This window comes from Sapajus apella, unplaced genomic scaffold (assembly GCF_009761245.1).
Source record: "Sapajus apella isolate SASKATOON/1434 unplaced genomic scaffold, GSC_monkey_1.0 scaffold40, whole genome shotgun sequence".
Lineage (NCBI taxonomy): Eukaryota > Metazoa > Chordata > Mammalia > Primates > Cebidae > Sapajus > Sapajus apella.
This window is the reverse complement of record NW_022436980.1, coordinates 59350-72482: the sequence shown is the minus strand read 5'-3', so window position 1 is coordinate 72482 and position 13133 is coordinate 59350. Positions and strand designations below refer to the sequence as shown.

Below are 13133 nucleotides of genomic sequence, written 5' to 3'. Positions count from 1 at the left end.
TTGACTGTGATGTGTCTTTGTATGGATCTCTTTGTATTTATCCTGCTTGGAGTTCACTGAGTTTCTTGGATATATAGATTAAGTTTTCCATCAAATTTGTAATACTTTTAGCCATAATTTCTTCAGATATTTTTCCTTTTTCTTTCTGTATTCTCCTGGTACTCATTGTGCATATGTTGGTACACTTAGTACCCATATTCCTTTAAGGCTGTGTTCATTTTTTCTCCTTTTTCCTCCCCCTCTGTCAGTTTCCATAGTCTTTATTAATCTATCTTCATGTTTGCTGATTCTGTCTTATGCCAGCTTGGATATACTGTTGATCTTGCTAGTGAATTATCGATTTTAGGTCCAGGTTTGGTGGCCCACACCTTTAATCCCAGCACTTTGGGAGGCCAAGGCAGGAGCATTGCTTGAGTTTAAGAGTTCAAGACCATCCTGGGCAACATAGTAAACCCCATTTTAGTTATTGCACTTTTTTTTTTTTTTTTGAGACAGGGTCTTGCTCTGTTGCCCAGGCAACAATTATGGCTCACTGCAGCCTCGACTTTCTGGGCTCAAGCAGTCTTCCCACCTCAGCTACCAAGTACCTGGGACCACAGGCATGTGCCATCATTCCTGGCTAAGTTTTTGTATTTTTTGTATTTTATATATATATATATATAAAGATGGGGTTTCACGATGATGGCCAGGCTGGCCTTGAACTCCTGACCTCAGGCGAGCCGCCCACCTCGGCCTCCCAAAGTACTAGGATTACAGGCGTGAGCCACTGCGCTCAGCCAGTTCTTTTAAAAATAATTTTCTCCTTATTGTATCACCTACTTAATGAGACGTTGTCATCCTGCCTTTTACTTACTTCAAGCATGGATTTTGTTTTTTTGATCATATTTATAATGTTTGCTTTGAAGTCTTTACTTATTTCAATGGCTGGACCCTCTCAAAGGTATTTCTTTTGATTTATTTTGCCTGCTTTTCCCCCTGTGTTTGAGACCCACATTCCTATTTCTTTTATGTTTCATAATTTTTGTTAAGTGTTGACATTTTGGGTAATATATCAACTCTGAATATTGAGTCTTTCCTCCTTTCTGTCCTCTATGTTATTGATTCTTTCTTGAAAATTACTCAGAATACTTAGGATTGTACCTACAGTTAGAATATTCATATTAGATGTGTCTATGATTAAAAACTTAGGTTCTGGCCAGGCGCAGTGGCTGACACCTCTAATCCCAACACTGAGAGGCTGAGACAGAAGAATTGCTTGAGGCCAAGAATCTGAGACCAATCTGGGCAACAGAATAAAACCCTGTTTCTCCAAAAACATTAAAAATTTAGGCAGATGCGGTGGTACTCACCTTGTAGCCCCAGCTACTTGGGAGGCTGAGGTGGGAGGATTGCTTGAGCACAGGAGGTTAAGGCTGCAGTGAACTGTGATCCCAGCCTGGATGACAGAACAAGACCTTGTCTCAAAAAAAAAAAAAAAAAAAAAAAGACTTGGGTTCTATAAAATGCAGTTTGTATCCTTAGTGATCTCTTTTCCATTTCTCCTGGCAGTGCATTGTTCGTGAATAAATGATGTTTCCATATGAATGAGGTATTATCATAGTTAGACATTTTTATAAATCCTGAGGCCTTTGTCTTTTTAAGTAATTTCATTTTATTGTAATTTTTTTTAGATGAAGTCTTGCTCTGTTGCCCAGGCTGGAGTGCAGTGACACAGTCATAGCTTACTGCAGCCTCAAACTCCTGGGCTCAAGCAATCCTCCTGCCTTGGCCTCCTAAAGTGTTGGGATTACAGGCATGAACCATAACAACTGGCCATTTAATTTATTTATTTATTCTTTTTCTTTTTCTTTTTTTTTTTTTTTTTTTTGCATGCACTTAGGGCATAGCCATTTTATTTATTTTATTTTATTTCATTTTTTTAGAGACAGAGTCTCACCCAGTCAGTTGGGCCAGCTCACTGCAGCCTCAAACTTTTGGGTTCAAGCGATCTTCCCATTTCAGCCTCCTGAGTAGCTAGGACTATAGGCGCATACCATCATGCCTGGCTTTTGTCTTTAATATGAAGTTTGTATGTAATTTTTTTTTGTAATGGAATAGTTTTAGTTAATGAATAATACTTCTTCCTTTTAGGTTACACCTGTGTTTGAGGATTGGACTACTATTGATTGGTATCGATTTTTCTGTTTATGGGAGAAGTTGCCAACTTCTATGAAAAGGGTAGCAGAGCTAGTGGGAGTTGAAGAGGGGTTCTTGGCTCGCTGTGTGAAAGGAAAAGTAGTAGCCAGAACTGAGAGACAGCACCGACAAATGGCCATCCATAAAAGGTAAAGGTCAAGATCTCTTGGCTCTCTGGTATTTAACACAGTGTCTTGCATGTAGTAGATGCCTATTGTAGTCACTTTCATTGTCAATAAAATCAAAATTTTGGCAGAGTATAAGGTTTTTCAGTTTTTTATATTTTCTGAATTTATTGGTATTTTAGTTTCTTTCTGCAACTTACAGTTTAGCAGCTGTTACATACAAAGATCTTATCTTTTAAAGTGGAATATTTAATTCTCTTTTGTAAAGAAGGTATGGCTCAGAAGAACCGCCAACTTACTGTGACTTCACTTGGGGTTATGCTTTGTACCATGCTTAGAAGTGATGCATTACCAGTAGGGAAGAAGAGCTAATTAAAAGATTCAGATGGAGAAATTGTACAGGCTGTTAGCTTCTTTGATGAATTGCCGCTTCTTGGAAATGTAATGAAATTGGCTGGGCGCAATGGCTCATGCCTATAATCCCAACACTTTGGGAGGCCAAGGTGGGCAGATCACTTGAGTTCAGGAGTTTAAGATTAGCCTGGCCAATATGGTAAAACCCTGTCTCTACTGAAAACACAAAAATTAGCTGTGCTTGGTAGCACACACCTGTAATCCCAGGTACTTGGAGGCTGAGGTGGGAGAATCGCTTGAACCTGGGGGGTGGAGGTTGCAGTGAGCTGATACTGCGCCACTGCACTCCAGCCTGGGAAACAGAGTGAGATTCTGTCTCCAAAAAACAAAAAACAAAAAAAAAGGGGGGGGGGCTTCCAGGCGCGGTGGCTCACGCCTATAATCTCAGCACTTTGGGAGGCCAAGGTGGGCAGATCACAAGGTCAGAAGACAGAGACCATCCTGGCCAACATGGTGAAACCCCGGCTTTACTAAAATACAAAAAGTAGCTGGGCGTGGTGGCATGCGCCTGTAATCACAGCTACGTGGGAGTCAGAGGCAGGGGAATCGCTTGAATCCGGGAGGGGGAGGTTGCAGTGAATGGAGATTGCGCCACTGCCCTCCAGCTTGGCTACAGAGTGAGACTCCGTTTAAAAAAAAAAAAAAAAAAAAGCAATATAATGAAATTATTTTTCTTAAAAAAACATTGGTCTCTAGTATATTATTTACAACATGGTTAAGTATAAATTTTATAAGGATTTATATGCTTGGATTATTTTTGCTACTTTTTTTTTTTTTTTTTTTTTGAGACGGAGTTCAGCTCTGTAGCCCAGGCTGGAGTGCAATCGCGCAATCTCGGCTCACGCAACCTCCGACTCCCGGGGTTTAAGCAATTCTCCTGCCTCAGCCTCACAAGTAGCTGGGATTACAGGGACCGCCACAACACCCGGCTAATTTTTTTAATATTTTTAGTAGAGACAGGGTTTCTCCATGTTGTCCAGGTTGGTCTTGAACCCATGACCTCAGGTGATCCGCCAGCCTGGGCCACCCAAAGTGCTGGGATTACAGGTGTGAGCCACTGAGCTCAGCACTACTGTTGTTTTTTAAATCAGAATTGGATGCTATATTTAGATTCTGTCGTCTTACTGAAGTAATGATATACATGTAACTGTATATCAAGTTATCTTTTAAATTTTTGTGCCATCACCTTTCTTGAACCAAGTCTCATTTCTTGGTATTAGCAGTATTAAATATGGGCAACTTTTTGTTATACAGACATTATTTCTTTACTTTAGTACTAATGCATGTCAAAACTTGCTTTGCAAGCATTGATCTCAGTCTTTGTTCACTAAACCTATTTTCTATTAACAATCTTACCAGAATGTATTTATATAAGCTCTCTATTGCCTTTCAGGTTTTTAGTCATTTTGCAACACACAGTATCTCCTAGAAGACATAAATGATCTCTTATCATGTTTTTGGTGATTTATTCCCAGGTTTTTCACCAGTCTTGTGCTATTAGATTTAATCAGTGAAGTTCCGTTAAGGAAAATTATTCAAAAATATGGATGCAATCGTGGACAGATTCAATCTTTGCAACAGTCGGCTGCTGTTTATGCAGGTCAGTTAAACAAAGGGTTTCACATTTATTTAAGACTGTGATTTGAGGTCAAGATTACTTATTTTTTCAAATTCCATTTTACTGTAAGCCTCTTAATTTTTTTATTTTTATTTTTATTTTTATTTTTATTTTTTTGAGACAGAGGCTCACTCTGTCACCCAGGCTGGAGTGCAATGGCATGATCTCGGCTCACTGCAACCTCTGCCTCCTGGGTTCAATCGATTCTCCTGCTTCAACCTCCTGTGTAGCTGGGATTACAGGCGTGTGCCTCCATGCCCGGCTAATTTTGTATTTTTAGTAGAGATGGGATTTCTCCATGTTGGCTGGTCTTGAACTCCTGACCTTAGGTGAGCCGCCCACCTCAGCCTCCCAAAGTGCTGGGATTATAGGCGCAAGCCACAGAGCCTGGCAGTAGGCCTCTTTAAAAGTGCTATCATTGTGTATAGTTCTTGTCATCATCAGAAAATTCAAAACTAGCTGGGCGAGGTGGCTCATGCCTGTAATCCCAGCACTTTGGGAGGTTGAAGCAGGCAGATCACTTGAGGTCAGGAGTTCGAGACCAGCCTGACCAACATGGAGACACCCGTCTCTACTAAAAATACAAAATTAGCCATGTGTGGTAGTGCATGCCTGTAATCCCAGCCGTTTGGGAGGCTGAGGCAGGAGAATCGCTTGAACGTGAGAGGCAGAGGTTGCGGTGAGCCGAGATCTCAGCATTGCACTCCAGCCTGGGCAATAAGAGTTGAAGCTCCATTTCAAAAAAAAAAAAATTTCAAACTGTGGCTCCTCAGGGCTCAGTACCATGTTACAGAGGATTGGAAATTAGCTGAATGTCTGGACCGCTGTTCCGTAACAACCTGCTGACTATCCTTCTTTCTATTTTCTTTTCCTTTTCCTTTTCATTTTCCTGTTGCAAGAAGGAATAGAAACAAAGTTCTCTGTGTTCTCCCCTTCCTCATTAAGGTACTGATTAATACATGTTGTTGAGGAGAAGGATGGAAGATGGAGAGGGATTTCTGAACTCCTGTCTGACTGTTCTAAAAATGATCTGTTCTAAGGAACCACTGGTCTGCCTTAATGTATTAAACCCTAAGCAAGCAGAGAAATTCTGAATCTGATTTTACTAAGGAATCCTTACAAGCCTTTCCTGAATTGTTAACTTCAGGAAACTATGGGCTACAAGAGGGTGTGTGCATGTGTATGCGTAAGAGGTTTCATTGTGAAGATGTGTGCTTATGAGGGAGTACTGCGGGGAAGATGAGAAGAGGGAGCAGTAAGAAGGGAGGGACTCAGTCTTAGATGCACTGGCATCAAAGATGAAAGACTGCATCTAGGGGTTTATGTTCTCATAAAGAAGTGTCTTTCTTTATGACATGGTACTTGTTTTGGTTTCTTTATCCCAAGACAGTACAGCTATTGAGCTCAGCAACCTTTTTTTTTTTTTTTTTTTAATGTGACTGGTTACTGGCAATCAGCAACGTTTCTTTGAAGAAAATGCAGGTGGGAACTCAACCCTTTCTAGTTCTCTCAGCAATTGAATATTTAAACCAACTCTCTTGTTTTCCTCTAGGTGGAAAGAGTCCCTTACAGGTTTTTAAAGAGTTCTCTTTTGCTTAAGAGAGAGAGAGAGGAATGAATTAGGGTGAGGGCTTCTTGTTTTGTGCTCTGCCTCAGTTTTCTTTTGTTAACTTCAGGATTAAGAATAAATGAGATGGCATTAGATGAATAAATGAGATGACATAAAACTTAGTGCATTTATTGTCCGATTAGTTAAGGCCCTTAATATATGTCTGCTCCCTTGTTAACTTACACCTTGGGCCTTGTTAAACCTTACAATTTTGCAGGAAAAACAAAACAAAATATAAATACATCTAAAGAAATGGAGAATTGGTCTGTAAAACAAAATTTTAATTCAACAAATATTCTATGAATGTTTTAGGGATGATTACAGTATTTTCCAACCGTCTGGGCTGGCACAACATGGAACTACTACTTTCCCAATTTCAGAAGCGTCTTACATTTGGCATCCAGAGGGAGCTGTGTGACCTGATTCGGGTATCCTTACTGAATGCTCAGAGAGCCAGGGTTCTCTATGCTTCTGGCTTTCTTACTGTGGCAGACCTTGCTAGAGCAAATATTGCAGAGGTGGAGGTGATTCTGAAAAATGCTGTGCCTTTCAAAAGGTAAGAAAATACCTTTACCTACATGGGATTATTAAATTTAAAAAAAAATGTCAATTTTAAAATAATAATGTATTACAGTATTTTTCTCTTAAATAATCTTATGATATACTTGGTGTAAGTGGAAGGAAATATGGCTACTTTTTTCCCCTTGAGGATTACTTTTTATTTTGTATATTTAAAAAATAATACATGACTTAAAAACATTCCTACTAGAACGGCTGAGTGGCGCTGGGCACGATGGATCACACCTGTGATCCCAGTACTTTGGGAGGCTGAGGCTGATTGCTTGAGCATAGGAGTTCAAGACTAGCCTGGGCAACAGAGCAAGATCTCATTACTACTAAAATTAAAAAAAAAAAAAAAAAAAAAATAGCTGGGCGTGGTGGCATGTGCTTGTAGTCCCAGCTACTTGGGAGTGTAAGGCGGGAGGGTTGCTTGAGCCTGGGAGATCAAGGCTGCAGTGAACCCTGATAGTGCCACTGTACTCCAGGCTGGGTGACAGAGTAAGATTGTGTCTCAAAAAAAAAAAAAAAATTTACTGAGCAAAAGTTTGGTATCAATGCCTTCTGCTTTGATGGATTTTGATAATTTTAATATGATTTCATTATACATCTGGGGCTCATCTTACACTTTCTTTAGGCAAGAACATTTTAGAATACATTCCTCTGAAATGTTCTTTGGAATGTTAGTTCCTCAAAACAATTTGTGAGAAGATTCCTTCATTTTATTTTTTTGTCTGTGTTTATGTCTGAATAACCATTTACTGAATGGGCTAGACTCAGTATATAAATCAAGGAGTAGCTTAATTATTTTTTCTACCACTGTTTTTTTTGAACTTGCTCCTATATGAAATCTCAGGCAGATCCTATTTCATTACTTTCAGGTACTAACAACCAGTTTTATTTTCAGGTATTAAACAGTTTGTTCTAGATAGAAGCATCAATTTCATTTCCAGTTCAGTGTTTCTTCCCTCACACACATTTTAAACCTGACTCCCGGCTCTGAGACCTTAACCTGTGTGGGAAGGGATGGGATATCTCTTCCCCATGGAAGATAATTTTTCCACAGACCAGGGGGTGGTGGAGGTGTGGTGTGGAGGTGGGGGTAGTGGGGTGGTAGAGATGGTTTGGTTTTAGGATGAAACAATTAGATTCTTATAAGGAGTATACAACCTAGAGTCCTTGCAATGTGCAGTTCACTATAAGGTTTGCTGCCACTGATCTGACAGGAGGCAGAGCTCAGGCAGCGATGCCCACTTTCCTGCAGCTCACCTCCTGCTATGCGGCCCAGTTCCTAACAGGCCGGGGACTGGTACTGGTCTACATCTAGAGGGTTGAAGACCCTTGGTTTAGATTTTTAACTGGCCACTTGGAATCTGTCCACATTTGCACGGTTTAGAGGTCAGCCAGAGATTTGGGCAAAGTTTATCTGAAGAATTTGGAGTTGTTGTTCTCTAGTTATCTGTTCTTGACTGTCTTCAATTTCTAAGTAATATAGTTACTTTTAGCTCTCTTCTGACTTCTGTCAGTCAGTGGACTCCAGGTTTTATCTGAGTTTTTAGCCAACCTACGGGGTGCCGACTGGGCCCTGCCTTCAGGTAAAAAGTGAAAATTCACCCACTGCCATTTCTTTCTTCCAAGTCTCAATCCCCCTCCAGTTTCTGCTTTCTTTTTTCATTTTCTAGTCCCTTCAAATATTTTGTCCAGAGTTTATATTGTGTAAAAGGATTTGCTTTCTTTCTTTATTTCTTTCTTTTTTTTTTTTGAGACAGAGTCTTGCTCTGTCTCCCAGGCTAGAGTGCAGTGGTGTGATCTTGGCTCACTGCAACCTCTGCCTCCTGGGTTCAAGCAATTCTCCTGTCTCAGCCTCCCAAGTAGCTGGGACTACAGACGCATGCCACCACATCTGCCTAATTTTTATATTTTTAGCAGAGACAGGATTTTACCATATTGGTCAGGCTGGTCTCGAACTCCTGACCTCAGGTGATCCACTCACCTTGGCCTCCCAAAGTGCTGGGATTATAGGTGTGAGCCCCCATGCCCAGGCTTTTTTTTTTTTTTTTTTTTTTTTTAATGAGACAGGGTACTGCTCTGTCGCCCAGGCTGGAGTGTAATGGCATGATCTTGTCTCACCATAATGTCTTCGAGGTTTGAGTGATTCTCATGCCTCAGCCTCCCAAGCAGCTGGGATTACAGGTGCCTGCTACCACGCCCAGCTGCTTTTTTTGTATTTTTAGTAGAGACAGGGTTTCACCATGTTGGCCAGGCTGGTCTCGAACTCCTGGCCTCAAGTGATTCACCTTCCTCAGCCTCCCAGAGTGCTGGGATTATAGGCATGAGCTACAGCACCTGGCTGGATGTTTTTCAATGAATGTTTTATGGCCCTCACTTTTTTAAAGGCTTCTACTTAAAGAATCTGTCTTAGCGAAGCCTTCCTTGATTATGCCATTTAAAAACTACAGAACTACCCACTCCTTTCTTGTGCCTCATTTTTGTATACAACCCTTATCACCAGTTAATATAGAATGCACTTTAAACTGTTGTTTATTTTCTGAATTCCCCAGCTGGAATGTAAGTGCCATAAGAGCAGATACATCTCTCTCTCTCTTTTTCATTGTTATTTTTCAGTTCCTAGAACAGCTCAGATTGAATGTTTAATAAATATTTGCTGTACGAATGAATGAATTCCTTCTGTCTTTTCCCATCTCCTTGTGTAGTGCCCGGAAGGCAGTGGATGAGGAAGAGGAAGCAGTTGAAGAACGTCGGAATATGCGAACTATCTGGGTGACTGGCAGAAAAGGTTTAACTGAACGGGAAGCAGCAGCCCTTATAGTGGAAGAAGCCAGAATGATTCTGCAGCAGGACCTAGTTGAAATGGGAGTGCAATGGAATCCATATGCATATTCTAGTACATGTTCATTGACTCATAGTGAGTCAGAAGTAAAGGAACACACATTTATATCCCAAACTAAGAGTTCTTATAAAAAATTAACATCAAAGAACAAAAGTAACACAATATTTATTGATTCTTATATTAAGCATTCACCAAATATAGTTCAAGACTTAAATAAAAGTAGAGAGCATACAAGTTTCTTTAATTGTAATTTCCAGAATAGGAATCAAGAACATCAGAGACATTCCATTTTCAGAGCAAGAAAACAGACTTCTTTGGATATAAATAAAGAGAAGCCAGGAGCCTCTCAGAATGAGGGGGAAACAAGCATTAAAAAAGTTGTCCAGACTTTTTCAGAGAAAACAAAAAAGGCACCTTTGAATTTCAGTTCAGAAAAGATGAGTAGAAAATTTCTATCTTGGAAACACAGAAAGCGTCTAAAGCAATCCAGGCACAGCAGCCCCCTGAAAGTCTCTGGAGCATGTAGAATCAATTTACAAGGACAGACTCTGTCTAATTCTATGCTTTGTGAAGACTCGTTTAGCTTAGATGAGAAGAATACAGAATGTAGAAGTTCAGGGCCATTTGCTAAAAACATATATTTGAGTGGTGTGGGAAAAGATGACAAAACATCATTCGCGTTACAAATAAAGCAAAGCTGTTCACTAACTAATGATAATTTTGTGGAACATTTCGTCTCAGGATCTCAGAGTAAAAATGGGACCTGTCAGGCCACTAGTGTGGTTAGTGAAAAAGGCAGAGGCGAAGCTGTTGAGGTGGAAAAAATAAATGAAGTGCTGATACAAAATGATTCAAAAAACCAGAATGTTTATGTGAAACACCATGACACCCATCCTATTAACCGGTACCCTCCAAAGCAATCTAATGAACAGACAAGCACTTTTACCAAACAGAAAAATATAATAGAGAAACAAATGCCCTTTGAGGCAGTCAGGAGTTATATAAATGGAGACTTAAATGTTACTACTGTCAATTGTGAAAGGATAAAGCTTAATACAGAGGAAAATAATCCAAGTCATTTTCAGGCATTAGGAGGTGATATAAGCAGAACCGAGATACCCAGTGGAGTATTTCTATCAGCTGGAGCACTTAGCAAATCAGGAGGCCAGCATGAGAATTTTCTAAATATTTCTAGACTACAAGAAAAAACAGGTGATTATACAACAAACAAAACTAAAAATAATGCTGCGGACTCAGGTTTAGTCCTCTGTGATTTTGAAGATAGTTTCTACCTGGATTCTCAGTCAGAGAAAATAATACAACAGATGGCAACTGAAAGTGCCAAACTAGGAGCAGAGGACACCAGCCTGGCAGCAGGGATAATGCAGAAGAGCTTAGTCAAACAGAACTCGATGAACTCTTTTCAGAATAAGTGTCACATTACTTTTCCTGCTGAACAGCATCCTCTAGGAGTGAAAAAGATAGATCATTTGGACCTTAAGACTGTGGGTCCTATGAAACAAAGCACTGATTCACATGGGGTTGAGATCCTGACTCCAGAAAGCCCAATTTTTCATTCTCCGATACTATTGGAGGAAAATGGTCTTTGTTTTAAAAAGAATGAACTTTCTGTTACTGATTCCCAATTAAATAGTTTTCTTCAAGTTTATCAAACACAAGAAACTGTGAAACCAGTTACACCTCTGGTTCCCCAAAAGAGAACTCCCACTGGTATAGAAGGAGAATGTCTTCCAGTTCCTGAAACAAGTTTGAATATGAGTGATAGTTTACTATTTGACAGTTTCAGTGATGACTATCTAGTAAAAGAACAACTACCTGATGTGCAAACAAAAAAAACCCTTCCTTCAGAAGTAACATCAAACCATTTTAGTGATTCTCTGTGTCTACAACAAGAAGACCTAATTAAAAAATCAAATGTAAATGACAATCAAGACATCCACCAGCAGTTGACTTTTTCCAATGATGAATCTATTATATTTTCAGAAATGGATTCTGTTCATATGGTTGAAGCTTTGGACAGTGCGGATATATTTCCTGTACAAGAGAAACATCGTACTGTAGTATCTCCTAGAGCATTAGAACTGAGTGATCCAGTACTTGATGAGCACCACCAAGGTGATCAAGATGGAGGAGATCAAGATGAAAGGGCTGAAAAATCAAAATTAACCGGGACCAGGCAAAGTAATTCATTCATGTGGTCAGGGGCATCATTTGATCTAAGTCCAGGACTGCAAATGATTTTAGATAAAGTGTCCAGTCCTCTAGAAAATGAAAAGCTAAAAATGACTATAAACTTGTCTAGTTTGAATGGAAAAAATACGGAGTTAAATGAAGAACAAGAAGTTATTTCAAACTTGGAGACAAATCAAGTGCAGGAAATTTTATTTTCTTCTAATAATGAAGTAAAAAATAAGATTGAGGTGCCAGAAAACAATGCCAATCATGGTGAAACCTCATCCCTCTTACCTCATAAAGAACGCTGTATAGTTGATGATAATGGTCTCATTCCTCCTACACCTATTCCAACATCTGCTTCTAAGCTGACATTTCCGGGGATTCTTGAAACACCTGTAAACCTTCGGAAAATTAATAATGTTTTACAACCTGGTGAAAGTTATTTACTTGGCTCACCTTCAGATATTAAAAACCACGATTTAAGTCCAGAGAGAAATGGGTTCAAAGACAACAGCCCTACTAGTGATACAAGCTTTTCACTTCAGTTATCACAGGATGGATTACAGTTAACTCCAGCCTCAAGCAGTTCAGAAAGTTTGGCCATAATTGATGTAGCAAGTGACCGAAATCTTTTTCAAACATTCATTAAAGAGTGGCGATGCAAAAAGCAATTTTCCATCTCACTGGCTTGTGAAAAGATTAGAAGTTTAACATCTTCTAAAACTGCTACTATTGGTGGTAGGTTTAAGCAAGGTAAGATTTTATTTTTATTTTTTTCACATTTATGAACTAGTCAGTAGACTGAGATAAGATTTAGATTTCTCAGTGTTAGATATTAGATATAATCTATTCAAATTGTAGTATGTATTTCCTCTGTGGATTTATGTGTAGAACAGCCTTATTTATTCAGCACGCCTAAATTAATAATGGTAGTTGCCCTCCTGTATAAGAAGTACATGTAATATATAGTAGAATAAAAGTTTACAAAATAAAGACAATATTTATTTTGAATATGAATGTGACATTTCTTTTATGGTATATTAGTGTTGTAACATAATGGTTTTTATTAATCATCAGTGCTCATGAATTATTTTCTTTTTCTTTCTTTCTTTTTTTTTTTTTTCTTTTTGAGATGGAGTCTTGCTGCATTGCCCATGCTGGAGTACAGTGGCATGATCTCGATCTTGGCTTACTGCAACCTCTGTCTTCCGGGTTCAAGGGATTCTCCTGCCTCAGCCTCCCAAGTAGCTGGAAGTACAGGCATGTGCACCATGTCCAGCTAATTTTTGTATTTTTAGTACAGATTGGGTTTCATCATGTTGGCCGGGGTGGTCTCAAACTCCTGACCTCAAGTGATCTGCCCATGCTGGCCTCTCAGAGTGCTGGGATTACAGGTGTGAGCCACTGCGCCTGGCCTCATGAATTATTTTCTATTGAATTATAATATTCTTGTTTGCTTATGTAATTACAAAAGTACATTGCTAATAGGAACTATGTTCTTCACAGTGTACATTAGCTACATTTTCCAAGACTTATCTCAAGTAGAACTTAGACCTCCATTGATAGTCATGAATTGTATACTGAAAT

At 39.3% G+C, this 13133-nt stretch overlaps 1 protein-coding gene across 9 annotated transcripts in view; it reads left to right on the top strand.

Annotated features, from left to right (window-relative positions):
• Positions 1-2068: 2068 nt before the first annotated feature.
• POLQ (DNA polymerase theta) overlaps positions 2069-13133 on the top strand; it is a 65133-nt gene continuing 54068 nt past the window's right edge. For 3 of the 9 annotated variants that reach the window (XR_004275411.1, XM_032298932.1, XM_032298930.1), the window contains exons 1-4: positions 2069-2324; positions 4190-4314; positions 6254-6497; positions 9214-12299. Coding sequence is in view for 8 of the 9 variants with exons in the window: in XM_032298932.1 (XP_032154823.1) it covers positions 2209-2324; positions 4190-4314; positions 6254-6497; positions 9214-12299 (3571 nt within the window). In the remaining variant the exon portion in view is untranslated. Of the gene's footprint in view, positions 2325-4189; positions 4315-6253; positions 6498-8769; positions 12300-13133 lie in introns of those variants that run through there. The other 6 variants (XM_032298927.1, XM_032298926.1, XM_032298925.1 and 3 more) reach the window with 3 other exon arrangements.